At 33.3% G+C, this 14,495-nt stretch overlaps 4 protein-coding genes across 9 annotated transcripts in view; 3 read left to right on the plus strand and 1 right to left on the minus strand.

Moving 5' to 3' along the window:
- The window catches only part of Kank (KN motif and ankyrin repeat domain-containing protein 2 kank), a 69,199-nt gene extending 63,004 nt beyond the window's left edge, over positions 1–6,195 (plus strand). For all 4 annotated transcript variants that reach the window (XM_033336006.2, XM_033336005.2, XM_033336007.2 and 1 more), the window contains 4 exons: positions 110–337; positions 1,522–2,759; positions 3,564–4,161; positions 4,245–6,195. In XM_033336006.2, the coding sequence (XP_033191897.2) occupies positions 110–337; positions 1,522–2,759; positions 3,564–4,161; positions 4,245–4,691 (2,511 nt within the window). In that variant the 3' untranslated portion in view covers positions 4,692–6,195. The remainder of the gene's footprint in view (positions 1–109; positions 338–1,521; positions 2,760–3,563; positions 4,162–4,244) is intronic.
- A 403-nt stretch (positions 6,196–6,598) lies between these two features.
- Bet1 (blocked early in transport 1) lies at positions 6,599–7,785 on the plus strand. The gene is made up of 4 exons (XM_033336014.2): positions 6,599–6,740; positions 7,094–7,171; positions 7,247–7,410; positions 7,494–7,785. Exons 2-4 carry the CDS (start codon positions 7,153–7,155, stop codon positions 7,647–7,649), a joined length of 339 nt encoding a protein of 112 aa, XP_033191905.1. The 5' UTR covers positions 6,599–6,740; positions 7,094–7,152; the 3' UTR covers positions 7,650–7,785.
- A 172-nt stretch (positions 7,786–7,957) lies between these two features.
- LOC117157743 (putative ribosome production factor 1) lies at positions 7,958–9,758 on the plus strand. Its single transcript, XM_033336013.2, has 3 exons — positions 7,958–9,044; positions 9,133–9,397; positions 9,467–9,758. Exons 1-3 carry the CDS (start codon positions 8,468–8,470, stop codon positions 9,642–9,644), a joined length of 1,020 nt encoding a protein of 339 aa, XP_033191904.2. The 5' UTR covers positions 7,958–8,467; the 3' UTR covers positions 9,645–9,758.
- Positions 9,672–11,678, minus strand: LOC117157742 (tRNA (guanine(6)-N(2))-methyltransferase THUMP3). Of its 3 annotated transcripts, XM_033336010.2 has the most exons (7): positions 11,521–11,678; positions 11,331–11,443; positions 10,742–11,204; positions 10,494–10,672; positions 10,234–10,413; positions 10,014–10,151; positions 9,672–9,945 (listed from the first exon to the last, which is right to left on the minus strand). In XM_033336010.2, exons 1-7 carry the CDS (start codon positions 11,612–11,614, stop codon positions 9,787–9,789), a joined length of 1,326 nt encoding a protein of 441 aa, XP_033191901.2. In that variant the 5' UTR covers positions 11,615–11,678; the 3' UTR covers positions 9,672–9,786. The 3 variants fall into 3 exon arrangements, with proteins under 3 accessions (XP_033191901.2, XP_076475752.1, XP_076475753.1); XM_076619637.1 differs by lacking the exon at positions 11,521–11,678 and having other exon boundaries at positions 10,742–11,216; XM_076619638.1 differs by lacking the exon at positions 11,521–11,678 and having other exon boundaries at positions 11,287–11,410.
- Between the last annotated feature and the right edge of the window lie 2,817 nt (positions 11,679–14,495).

Raw genomic sequence — 14,495 nt, forward strand, 5'->3', positions numbered from 1 at the left:
ACCATGCAAGTAGTTCCCCCGTGTCACCGAAACGCTAAACAGCAGAACCGACATTAGACGGTTACCCGAATGCCGTAACATTTCCCTTTTGACGACGTCTCCAACGCAGGTGCAAGTGTCGGTGCTGAAAGAGGAGAAGCGGAATCTGCTGCGACAAGTGGACGAGCTGAGCAAAACGAGGCAGTACGACGATAGCGTATTGCACAGGCATCGCAGCCAGTCTTTCTCGGAACAACGCGACTCCCAGCGAAATCTGAGGAACACGGCCACTCCAACGAGAGACATGGGAACGATGTGCGGCGTAATGACACGGGACGTCGGTGTTTCGCACCAGCAGGTACGCCGTCGACTTCCGTTTCACGCCGTTTTATCGGCCCCCTCGATCTCCTTTTGTTCTCGCTCTCTTATGTTCCATCGCTTGAGAAACCGTAACACGTTGAGAACGCGGCGTCGAATCAACTTCAACGGACCGAGGTGGAAAATTTGCATATAGCCGATGCTCGGCTACCTTTTAATTGCACTCGCAGCGAAATAGTTAGGCGAATGTTGCTTTATCGGATCTGGTGAGAAAGTATGGGGCTTAAATTCGCCGTTGAAACGCGAGCCCGTCTCTTTTCGGCAGGATGATTCTATGCAATTAATTTCATGCAGTTTCTACTTCTTGGGTTTCTTATGAATATGCGCGAGCCACCTTTCTATTAGCTTGTTACCATTTGCATGAAAGAAAAGTTTTTCGAACGCAACCGTCCGTTTTACTTGATTTTATTCGAGGCGGAATAAATTAATCGGTGAACATAAAGGAGTAATAATAGACGGTAATGCAATGGTTTTTATTCGACGGTTTATTTTATCAAGTCTCCTTTACGAGTTAGCTCTCTCTCTCTCTCTCTCTCTTTCGGTTGCCTGGCATCTGCTGATTCTAATTACGAGCCCGATATTCCGCTTCCTAATACGCGTTTGTATTTATAGCCGAACGAAAATGGGTCACCGTGCACATTTCGTTTGCATCACACTTTTACGCTGTAATTGAATTAAAGGTTAAGTCGATAAAATCTCCGCGAATTTTCTCATCGTGTCAGATACGTCGCTTACGTAAATCAAAATAAAGTTTGCATCGAAAACTTTGTTAGAAAACTAGCTGCGAACTGGGTAACTAACTTTCGCCGATTAGCTTCCGCGAAATAGTAGTCTAGTATTCTCTAGGCTCTTCGTTCTAAAAGCCAAGGGTAGCATTGTAACTAATCGAATAAAAGAAAGATACGTATTCGCGCATAAGTATCAGGACATCTACTTGTTATATTTATTCATTGACTTGCACAAATTTTATTTCATCTATATATATATATGTGTGTATGAAGATGACAGAGGAAGAACACAATGAGTGACGTTTAATAATAAAATAATTAGAAAATAAAAGCAGTAGATAGCATTCGATTTGTACCAAGTATCGGGTATCCTAATACTTATGGCAGCGTACGTAGTACGTATACGTAGTAACACGTTGAACTGTCACGTGATCAGGTTCGAACCCGAGACGTCGGCATGATAACGAGCACCCCGATAAAACGATCCTTGCAAAAGAGTCGATTGCAAATCGAAGAAATCGTACCTGAAATTAAAGACCAGAGCACATTGTCCGACGATCGAACGTCGTCGAGCCTTGATAAGCTCTACTCGAGCGATTCCCACGACAGTTGGAGATCGACTTTAACACGTAACCGACGACTGTACGAAGACATAACGTCGGAGGCTAAAATGAGGAATCGTTTGAAGAGGAGCCCACTTCAGATAGAAACGATACCACCTACCAGCCCGAAATTGGCCAGAGATGAAAAGAAATTTCGCGATGTTGCAGTTAACACGAGGAACAAGTTAAAGAATCTTGTATACAGTCGGTTTGTGATCGAGGATATAGCACCTGAAATAAAGAAAGAAGCGAAGAAAAGATCGTGTGGAACATCGACAGGGTTAAACATGAAAGACGTTTTAACGAAAGAAGATGTCGCGGTTATCGTGGATGATGCTCTCAGGATTTATAAGAGTACTTTAATTAAAGATACGGTGTCTAGGGGTTGTCAGTGTACCCCAGATCCGGTAAAAATAGTCGAGAAGAAGGATCAGTACATACAGGTGGCGGAACCATTTAAAATGAGAACGAACGTAGGAGTCATGGTAAAACCGAGAGTGTGTGAAATTGGAATCGAGGTTAGAACTGGTCCTGCAACGAGGACCATCGCTGTTGGTCCCGATCCAGTTGCTACTCAGTCGTTATCTTTAAATTCGATGAACTCGAGAAGTCATTCGTTTAATTACGGCGATACTCAGCTAAAAAGAAAAACTACAAAATCTGTTAGCGTTATGGTAGATGATTTAGTGAAAACCACGGTAAAGAGTACCGACACTTCCGGTCTAGCGCCTAGAAAACGAGAGTTTGGTACTTCGCCGATAAAAAAGAAATTCACAGACGTCTCGGTCGGAGAGTCGATCAAACCACACATTTCTATCTCATGCGCTGCTAATTATTGCGATAATTGTAAGGAGACTATAAAGAATTTGGCGAAACAAATTGTCAACAACGCGGAAAATAATATGAATCACCAGAACACGAATCTCGTCTCGAGGATACCGAGGCCGTCTCAAATACCGTTGAACAATACGATAGATTACAGAAGACAATTTAAACGACAGGATACGTATACGAAGATACCTGCAGGTGTGATTAGATATGATTCCGATAACAAGGAACAATATGACAATCGGTTAGTAACTCGTTTAAGGATAATATCCCCGTTATTTTTCTCTCGTCTCTATTGTGTTAATTACTCTTCTCAATGAAACACGATGATAAATCTTATTATTTAGATACTTAAAACCTTATGTAGATTAGAAATTGGTAATGTGTAATCGTTATTAATTCATTTGAATTACATATTAAGATTTATTTTTCCAAAAAATTATCTTATAAGATCGTTCGATATCTGTCGATATAAGCACTAGAAAATGTTACGTACGCCATCTATAGGGTGGAAAGTTCAGATTAAGGGTAGTTCGGTAAAAAAGGTAGTAAAGAAGTTGGCACCATGGAGAATCAATCTATCGTATAGTCAGTGACAATCAAGTGCATATCAAGGATTTGTTGGTTTTTTCGAACTCCATGGTTGCGCGTCCTATGCGTCATAAGTATTTTCACGGAGCAGAGCGCAGAGGTCAAATCGTAAATAACGTCGTAGAGGTCAGTGACAGAAAAAAGTGCACTTAAAATCATTGCGATTTCGCTATGGTGAATAAGTAAATCGTGTATCCGATCTCAACAAATCGATGCTGCAACAGCAGCAACAACAACACACTACCCGTTTAGTTAACGATACCGAACTCACCGAAATAAATTCTGCTTGTTTCGTTGAGAAAGGGTAATTGATTTCTTTTTAATCACTTTATTTTATTTAATCCTCTCCAATAAAAAAAACGTATATTATATATTTTATACATTTTACATATTATATATTATATGTTTATTATATTTTATATATTTTTATATTTACATTTCTCCATACTTTTTATAGTATCCAACAATTGCAAGGAGAGAAAAGAAAAGATGATAAATCAGAAGAAATATATAATACAGAAAAACAAGCAGATAGTGAAGAAAAACACGAACTTCCAGAATCTGCATTGTTCCAACCTATACAAGAAAAACCCAGGAAGAAAGTTGAACCATCGAAAGAGATGCAGGCCGCCATGAAGGTTCTTAACGACAGCTTTAAAAAATCTCCTAGTAAAAATATCTCTCATCAAATGAAAAATGCTATTAATATCATCCAACAAGAATGGTTCAAAGTTTCAAGTACAGTAAATGCCAATCCCTTAGAAGTTGAAGATTATCTAGATTGTTTTGAAGAATGTTCAAGTACTTTATTGGAGTATATTGTTAATATGACTGACTCAAGTGGGAACACCGCAATGCATTATGCAGTATCTCATGGAAATTTTGATGTTGTATCTATACTTCTTGATTCAAAAGTTTGCGATATTAACAAAGCAAATGTGGCCGGATACACGGCTGTGATGTTGGCGGCTCTTGCTGAAGTCAGAAATTCCACTCATGCTTCAGTGGCTAACAGGTTATTCCAGCTTGCAGATGTTAATATTCGAGCAAAATTAGTGAGTACTTTAAGTAATGGCTTTAGTATGATTTTACTTTGTGCCTTTTTTGTTGTATACTTAAAATTTGTAATATTTTTCAGCATGGTCAAACTGCCTTGATGTTGGCAGTATCTCATGGTCGCAAAGACATGACACAGTTACTTCTGGATGCTGGAGCAGCGGTTAACATTCAAGATGAAGATGGCAGTACAGCTTTAATGTGTGCCGCGGAACATGGGCACACGGACATCGTACGATTGTTACTTGCGCATCCAGACTGTGATCCATCGATCGTTGATATAGATGGTAGTTCCGCTCTAAAAATCGCGTTAGAAGCAGGCAATCGAGATATCGGTGTATTACTCTATGCACACGAGCGCGTGAATAGAGGAACAAGTCCATATTCATCGATGAGACGTAGTAGAAGAGGTTCCAAACCAACAACACCTACCGGCCCTTCCCCTTCAGCTCCCGTAAGCCCAGCTCCATCCCGGCGAATTCATTCTTCAACAGTTTCCTTAAACACCTCAAAATATTCTGCTAAATAATTTACAATATTCGAAGACTTTTTTTATTGATATTTAACGTACTAGTAAATAATTTGAATTATAATCGCATCATACAAGTAAGCAATAATACAATCGGCGTTCCGTGTTTCCTATATTTATTGCTAACGTGTTTTAGTATTTATCGTCGATTTATAATATTTTAGGATTTTAATTTTTTAAGATGAAACAATCATGTTCTTGCCTAATCATTCATCAGTCTCAGCGCAAACATTTAATTTAAGATGTGTATTTAACTGCTCAACTTTGTATACAATTATTCAAAAAAGGTTTGAGGATGTTTTGTAAAGTTAGTCCATAGAAAAGGTATCTGTGAAACGTGTTGTTTCATATCGTTAGTAGATAGGAGGGATTTGTATAAAATTTGAAACTTCTTTCTAGGTGCTATCAGAGTAAAAGATGAATCCATTTTCATTGTTAATAAATTTTATACGATGTCACGATGACTAAATGGTTAACTTCAAAATTCAATTTTTACATTTTTAGAAACCATGTGTGAAAGTACAAAAAAATTTCTTATATATAAATACGAGCCCACACAGGGAAAGAATTAAGTACGTAATGTCTTCCAACATCCTGTGGCATTGAACATTCCAAAAAAAAAAAGAACGAATCAACAAACAATCCGAATTTCTTGTCGCAGAAAGTTTTTCTTATATCTACTCTATAACATATTTTGTAACTGTCAGGCCTAATTTCCGTTAAATTCTGGGGATCAAACTATCAGTAGAATAATTATGTACTGATACACATAGAGGAAAACGATACAATATGTGTAATGATTATATGGTGCACAAATACGAGATTTCTAATTCCCGTGACTATAATGTTGAATTTATATACGGAGAAATTTGTAGAACCTATTGGTGATCGTTCGATGTTGAAGTAGAAATGTTATAGATGTGAAAGTATAAATATAGCATCCGTACATAACAACAAAATATCGGAGGGCATACGAGGAAAATTTACTAAGTTTAATAGTTGTTGAAATTATTTCAGGATACAGTATATATATATATATACATATACATATATATTATATATTATATTATATAGAACAAAATACAAAAGATGTAATTTCATTTCATTCCTCGTTTATCTGTGTTACCCTCGTGTTAGGAATTGGATGTATAAGAATAATCTTAACGTTGAACGTATTCTTACATAGGGTTGTGAATATCTAGAAATAACGAACGTATTTAAGTTCAACATCAAAGATTTAGGTTTAACGCTATAATGAGTATTCCTATCGTTAAGGATTTATATTAACGTTAAGTGACGACTATGTATCAAAGATAGTACTGAATCAAGTAATAGACTCGTAGGAATCTAGAAATTAGATAACTACTTTTCATTGTTTGTGCCTTTATATTTAACATAATATTGTAATTGATAATAAAATCGAGAAGAAACAACATAAGATAATTGTATGATACTACAATTTACCAAAAATTAATGTAAACAATACATTATGAATTAATCGAAATCCTCACTTTATCTTATAAACTTATATGAAACCCTTAACCATCATAAATGTACTAATGATAATAAAAAGCAAATTTTGGTAAAGTTTAATGTCCCATGATCAGCAAAGAATATTTTATCGATAAAATATAAATTGGATCAATTTAATATACATATACGTTATTAGAAGTTCAGCATTTTGATAGTAATAGTCCTTTTTCAAATAGAAATATATTCTCATAAAAACTATACATTGATCCCAACATTATTTATTTCAAAACCGTAATTTTAAATAATACAATCATATATATTTGATTGTTAATAGTTTGAACACTTTACATCATATTTGAAATCCGAGTTAAAGTAGGTTAAAGTTTCGAACTTCGAAGTTGGCAACCCTGATTGATAATGATGATCAGTGCTGATTACATATCATGATCATGACCGTAACGTGACGTTGACATACATACGTCATATGTACATACATCACCACTCACTACGTTTAACGTATACATATGTGTATAACGTACGTTATTTGATCGCTTCCTTGACAGTTCTTTTCGCATGGTTTGTAATTGTGTTTTAACATAATCAATATGTATGAAAACAGTTTAAATATTTTTATCAATTTCGTGGATATATAATATAAATTAAAACAAACAATTTGTTGTAATATTGCATATGACACGTTAATTTCTAATTCAAACTTTATGTGAATTAAAAATACAAATTTCAACGTAAAACTCATGTTTATGTGTGTTTCAATATTTTATAAAATTATTTAAAAATAGAAAAAAGTTGTAATAAAAGAAACGATAGATATTTTACAAATATTAAGTAATATTTATAATTAAAATATCAGTTGTTTGTTTAATTTATGTCTTACTGTATTAATATTTTGTAACACGTTTATTGTTTAGATTCACTATAATTTTTTCCTGCAAAAGTACATTAATTAACCGCCAAAATTGAGAATAAAATGCGAAGGACTCATTCAAGTAGGTTAACCTATGTTCAAAGTTCAATATAATGTTTAATTGTTATAACTTAATATGATTTGTATTTTATGATAGATTATGCCTATGAACCATTACCAACTACATCGAACGATGCAGAGTTGGAAGATGAGAATGAAAGAATGACAGATCATTTGAAAGACAAAATTCATGCCCTAAAGTCACTGTCGATTGACATTGGAAATGAAGTGGAATATCAGGATAAAATGCTCCGTGGAATGGTGAATAACACATTAGTGTAGATAAAAATCTACTGAGTATATATAGAAAATAGAAGTATATAGAAGAAACTTTTTGTTATCAGGATGAAGATGTTGAAAGGACAAGTGGTTCATTAACAAACGCAGTTGCACGTGTATTACGTTTATCTAAAGGAAGTCATACTTACTACATCTTATATTTAATGTTGTTTTCCATATTTGTCTTTTTCATATTATGGGTAACAGTGAAATTCTTTTAACTAGAACATTGTAATGTCAAAGGGGTATTCAAAAACAGGATTCATTCCCATAAAGTGTTTTATTATACACATGTTTATAATAATTTCCAAGTATAACATTTAATATTTGTGTATAAGAAATAACATTTTAAACCTATTTCAATAAGCTGTACAGTTAAACTTTAGCCGAATTCTATGTATAAAAAATTTTATCCTAATATTACACTTACATATACAGGATGTCAAAAAATTATTTCTCATAGTTTTTGGAGGTGATTTTTTTACCTTTGGAAAAGTGAATATCTGTTGGTTGTTGAAAACTAATGGAATTTTCACATTTTTTTCAGACAAATGGTTAAGTTGTGATCCGTGGTTCCTATGTGACTTTCGTTCTTCGTGATGCAATAAAAAATGAATTTAACCTTGAAAATCAGGTTAATTTTGCGGTTCACTTTTTTAACAGATCTCCACCGACCCGAAAATGTAGTCACCTTCCAAAACCATGACAAATAATTTTTTGATATCTTGTACATAAATTAAATAATCTATAAGAATGATCAAAAATATTTTTTATGTTAAGATAAAACGTATATATAGGTGTATACATATATATATATATGTATATATATACATATTTAAATTTTTTAATGCGAAATAAAGATAATTGTATATCCGAAATTTTCGTCGAGTGATGTTTGAAGATTGGCGGCAATGAACTGCAACTAGATAGTAAATGGTAACCTGTTATAACCTGACTATCGAGTAGTATTTACGTGTAAGATATTTGGCTATACATGGTACTAAGTAATAACTTTATATCAAAATAAAACAAATAATTTATGAAAATGAAGCTAAAAAATTTACGAATAAATCCTTTGAGTCGAGTTCAACGAGGGAAAGAGGAAGGAGAACCAAGTACTTCAGAACACAAAACATCAGAGGTTATTTTGCCATCTGACAGCAACTTTAATCACATAAAATGCAAGGCAGTTCGACATCAAAAATGTCTGAAGTTAATGAAAGAGAAAGCAAAGGCCAAAAAAGAAGCCAAGAAGAAAAGAATTCAAGAAGGTGGTCCAAAACAAGTACCACATACTCTTGAGAGCTTAAGGGAGAAAGATGAAACTACTGTTTCTGGTGATATTGATGATGAAGAGAATGCAGAGCTTAAAGTTGATTTTGAACATGATGAATTTGCTCCTTTTTATAAGCATGCTTACGAACCTAAAGTTTTGATTAGCTTTTGTGACAATCCGACAAGAAAAACCAGAATTTTTGGCAGAGAATTAACAAGAATAATACCGAATTCTATCTCTTTATATAGAAACCGTTCTGGAGTAAAAAAGATGGTAAAAAGTGCTATAGCGAAGAATTTCACTGATATTGTAATTGTTAATGAAGATCAATGCAAACCAAGTATCCTTTGTATACATCTGTAACTGAATTATTTAGAACAATTTTGTATTATTTGTATATTTAATGTTTTCCTTATAAGTTTTCTTAGATGGTTTGTTAGTTATTCATTTACCTGATGGACCAACAGCACATTTTAAACTTAGCAATGTTAAATTAACAGTAGATTTAAAACGTAGTCACAAAGAAATTTCTGAACATAGACCAGAAGTTATTTTAAATAATTTCACTACTCGCTTAGGTTGTACAATTGGTAGAATGTTAGGGGCACTGTTTCATTATGAACCTGAATTTAAGGGCAGGAGAGTGGTAACATTCCATAATCAAAGAGACTATATATTTTTCAGGCATCATAGGTATAATAATTTAGTCTTTATTGTGGTAGAATGCTTAATGAACATACAATTACACAAGTGATATTACAGATATCAATTTGACATGGAAAGGAATAAACCCAGATTGAGAGAGTTAGGACCTCGATTTACCCTAAAATTGCAGTCACTGCAACATGGAACATTTGACAGCAAATATGGAGAATACGAATGGATTATACAAGGAAAAAGACATGATATGGAAACGAGCAGAAGAAAATTCTTCTTATAAAGTTTATTTAATAAACTAAATAAAAGCTCTTTTATAAGAAATATAAAAATTTCCTTTTATTAAACTTTTACAAAATGTGAACTTGTAGATATAAAATACAGATATTTAAATTTATCTTTTAACACGAGTTAATAAGAATACCTTATTTCTTTTTGCGCATCATGTGTTTAATAGCTTTCGGTTTAAATTGTTCATAGGGTATATCTGTTCGTTTTAAGACATAAACTGCAGCTTGGAGACCACCTATATTTACACCCAAGGTTTTTGTTACATAGAACAAATCTCCAGCTGCTTGTAAAGCCTGTAACAAAGAAAACAACCTCAATCATAATTCTACAAAAATCTGATTTCAAAATTTTAATAGCGTACCATACTAAGGCTGCGCCTGTCGTAAGTGAGTAAAACACTCCGACCTCTTAAGGGTTTCATAATTCGTCCTAACTCTATCAAGAATTGCTTATAAAGTATTCTATTGTCCATCATTTGTCCACTCCTTTTACCAAATGGCTATAAGGATTATTTGATAAAATAAATAAATAGGGTAACGTATAATAAAAATGTTATAATATTTAAATACTTCATCTAATACCATATCTGTAACAATAATATCAACAAAGGAATCTTTAAAAGGTAATTGTGAAACATTCCAATGTAGTAAGTCAATTTTACATTTAGAGGAAGATGCCTCTATGTTAGATTTTGTGTTATGTACAGCTTTTGGATGATTGTCCCCTCCAATAATATAAGATTGGGAATATACTAAAGCTGCCTGTAATTTTCAATATTAATAATTTTTATCTTTAACATAATATATTACGTTATATTGAAATACAAATGTATCTGTATTACCTCAATTGGGATGGAACCACTACCACACATTGGGTCAATTATTATGTCTCCTGGATTAGGATGAGCTAATCTTAACAAATTATAACATACAGTTGCTCTAAGAGTAGTTGGTCCAAAACACATGATATTCCTATGATGCTTAGATTCATGTGTAATACGTAACTGTGTTATCAATTCATCTATTCACGATATAATACATATTATCCTCTACAAGAAAAAACAACCACATATTAATTTATTTCACTTACTGTCAATTACTTTACAAACTACTTCTAAATAATATGTCGATAGATCCACAAGCCACAGATATTTATCTTGCAATTCTCCTCCAATAGCTCTGGCAACCTCTGCCGATTCAAATGTATGTTTTCCAGTTCTTTCACACGTTACTCTATATCTTAATATTTCATCTTCCTTAGTGTCAGATGGATCTTGCCCTCTTTTTCTTCCTTTAACTGTGATTGGTGTAACAGTTGTGTTACAAAGCTTACGATCTTTTTCTGCTACATTATATTCATCAGTAGTTGGATATATTTTCCCTTGAAAACCAGTAATACTTTTCCAAGCGTTCAAAGCTTTTTCTAATTTCATATCATTATGCACAGCATCTTTAAATAATTGTAAATCAGCTTCTTTACTGTTTCCTGAGAATTCAAATTTTCTAACATCTGCGACAATATAAACATTGTCTATTGATCTCATCTCTTGTACCTAAAATTACAACTCAAATAAAATAATATTATTAATTCGCTTTCTGTACAATAATAATTTTACTTCACAGAAATAAATTTACATATTTAAAACGTCAGCTCTAAAATAAACAAAAAATAATATTACTTGTGCGAATTGACTCCAATATACGTTAAAATAAATCTTGCCGCGTTCCTTAACAATCTTAACATTTTTATCTAATTTCTCTTTGCATTCATCCACTGCTTGCCATTCGAAACCTAAAATTAGACGATTTATAGGTTACTCTATGTAACCACGTGCCTTTAATCTTATTAATTAGGGAACATTTAGCTACCTGTATCTATTGTCGTTGCTATTATAAAAACATTATCGTTCTCTAATGATTCTATGAAAAGCTTTCGTAAATTCGATTCGTTGTCCTCATTCATGTCAAATTTTGTACTTTACATGTAAATTATATTATGCTTCATGAACACGTGATTATACACGTGACTAATATCAAACTAGCACCACGTGTCCCACTAATCAGATAAACTGCACTTAATTATAAATCTATAATATTAACTATAGATCAAATTAAATGATTATTATATTCTATTTACTTCTCATGCAATCTTTTACTACTTATATTTTTACTTTACATAAAAATTAATTTTAATATAAAACAGAGCGTTTTAATGTTCTTTATAATTATTTGATATTATTAGAACATTAAAGCATTCCATGAACGCGAAAATCTATGTACCTCGAGATTTTAATACGCGAGTGAAAGGTAGCTAAAATCGCGCGGTTACGAAGTCCGTTTTTGTGCAAAATAAAGAATACCTCTTCGAAGCTCATGCATTCCTGATACAAGATGTCAATTTTGTTCAACAGTTTACAAAATTTCTAACTTTTACGAAATGTAACAACAAATGGTTATCAAACGCATTACATAGAACGAAAACCGGTACATATCGCGAAACGAATATTTTCAATAATTTTAACGGTATTGTAAATTTATATATAAATTGCATTTGTGTGCGCAGATATGTGCATTTTATCGAGCCGCGAGTCAGACGAAAGAACAGCCACCGACACTGTTTTGTTATGTTCTAATTTATTTCGTTATTTACTTTTAATTGCGGTTAAAACACGCTAAAACTTCGTTAATTCAAATAAATTGAATTTTCTATATATATTCAGTCACTATATCCACTTTTGCAATAATTGTAATATATTTTTCGTAATTGCCATTCCAAAGGAGTTCGTATCTATATCACGAAGGATTAATTAAGTTTGATAATACAAAATAATCATAGAAGCTTCACACATGTTGTTCGTCTGTTCACGTTGAGCAAAAGACAGATTGAAGAATTATTTAAAAAATTACTAAAAAATCTTAAGATTTAAATGACAACGATTCAATAACGAAAAGTCTTCTTATCAACAAGATAAGAGAAATTTAAGTACTCCGTGCAAAGGTGATCATAAATTCAAATATTTCATTTTATCGGTCTAACGATCAGAGAGGACCAAATGCAAAAGAAAATTACAAAAATTAAATTGAAACGTTCAACCATTGTATAAACGATCGATTACAATATAATGATAGATTTTCTTTGGAAACGCGAAGGGTATCTATACAATTCCATTTTATAAATCCAATTGCGAAGTTTAACGATCCTTCCACGATGCAAATGAATATTCACGAAAAGCAGTCGGCGTCAGTTGACAGTCGCACTTATCCTCAATTTAATTCATCGTATAGATATCCCGCGAAATCAGTTTCCGTACTTCACGCGACGTTAAATCTCAGAAAAGTTGATTTAGCTTCAAATGTGAATAACGATGCAAAATTGTAACGATGAGATTTATAAATAGGAAAAATAATGAAATAATTAAATTTATTTAGTACACCGTAGAATTTGTTCCAATTTGTAATTAGAGTTTAAGTCAGACACTTTTAATGATATCGTATATATTAGGTTCATTCTCACCTAATTCTTTATTCAATTTAATTACATTAACACGTACATCTTATTCTTGCAAATGACGACGGCCAGCAATTTCGAGCCGCAATTAATTACTCAATTATGTCGAAAGAGATTATCGCTCAAAGTAATATGCATATGTATGTACATATGTCGTTATATTATAATACATAATATCGGTTTTGCTAACATATTCTTAAACTCCTTTGCCAATGTACGTACGAATTTTTTAATATATGCCAATGTTATTAATGTAAAATTTATCGTGACATATCTTCTTGCACGATAATTTGTCAATTATTAATATTAATGAATCTGCAGATTACAAATCGTAGCTCGTAAAAAGTAAAATTCTATCATAACAGACGTTCTTTTTAATTAACTTTTTATTTTAATTTTATATGTTACAAGTTAAATTACTAAATATTTAACAAGTATTTAGATGCAAGAAAAAAGCAAAGAGTAATCTTTGCAACGTATTACAACTTAGCTTTGACTAAAGTTACGCGACAACATTTTCCTAAACAAATCTCTGTCTTTAACAAAATAAAAATTGCAATATGTACATTAACCATATAAAACCGTATAAACCGAATAAATTTTAGAAAAATCCTGCAACAAGATATAGCACAAAATCTTCCATATCTCTCTCTCTCTCTCTCTCTTTCTTTCAGCAGAGAATTTCTCAAGAAACTGGAATTATAGCGTGTGAAGATGATAACAGTACAAGTTCCATGGTACAAGAGGAGCCTGGTTACGTTTATTCCGGCATGCTAACACCGCTGATAACTCGAACGTCGCTTGCCATCGATAAGTAGCCATGGTTTTAGTAATTCGTGTACGTTTCGAACGGTCTCTAACCTGATGATAAAATTTCAGGTGGAGAAAAAAGAAACGATGGAGATCGAAACGATGATCGTTCAATGGAGGTTCCAGTTATTAAATAAAAATCATCGTTCATCCGGAGTGTACGTGGAAGCGCTCGTTGATCTGGGACGCACGCAGGTAAATATGTAATTTCCTGTTATTCATAGACAATCGTTTGAGTATCCTGGATTAAAATCGATCATTAAATGGTTGCAGGCTAAAGAGGGAGGTTACCACCGTGGAAGGTAGAAACTCGCGGAGGTGACTGCATCCCGGGTCATTTCAGGTCGAAAGTTCGTCGGGCCATACGTCTCTATACATAGAAGCGACTGAACCTCCCCCTCCTCTCTTGATCTTTCCACCCTTTCCTCTCTTTCTCGCGCATCCTGTCCCGTGGACTGACAGCTGAAGCCAGGAGTGACTGAAATATTCATCGGCACAAGGCGAACGAGGCGCGACTGAACGTCGA

This window comes from Bombus vancouverensis, chromosome 6, assembly GCF_051014615.1.
Source record: "Bombus vancouverensis nearcticus chromosome 6, iyBomVanc1_principal, whole genome shotgun sequence".
Lineage (NCBI taxonomy): Eukaryota > Metazoa > Arthropoda > Insecta > Hymenoptera > Apidae > Bombus > Bombus vancouverensis.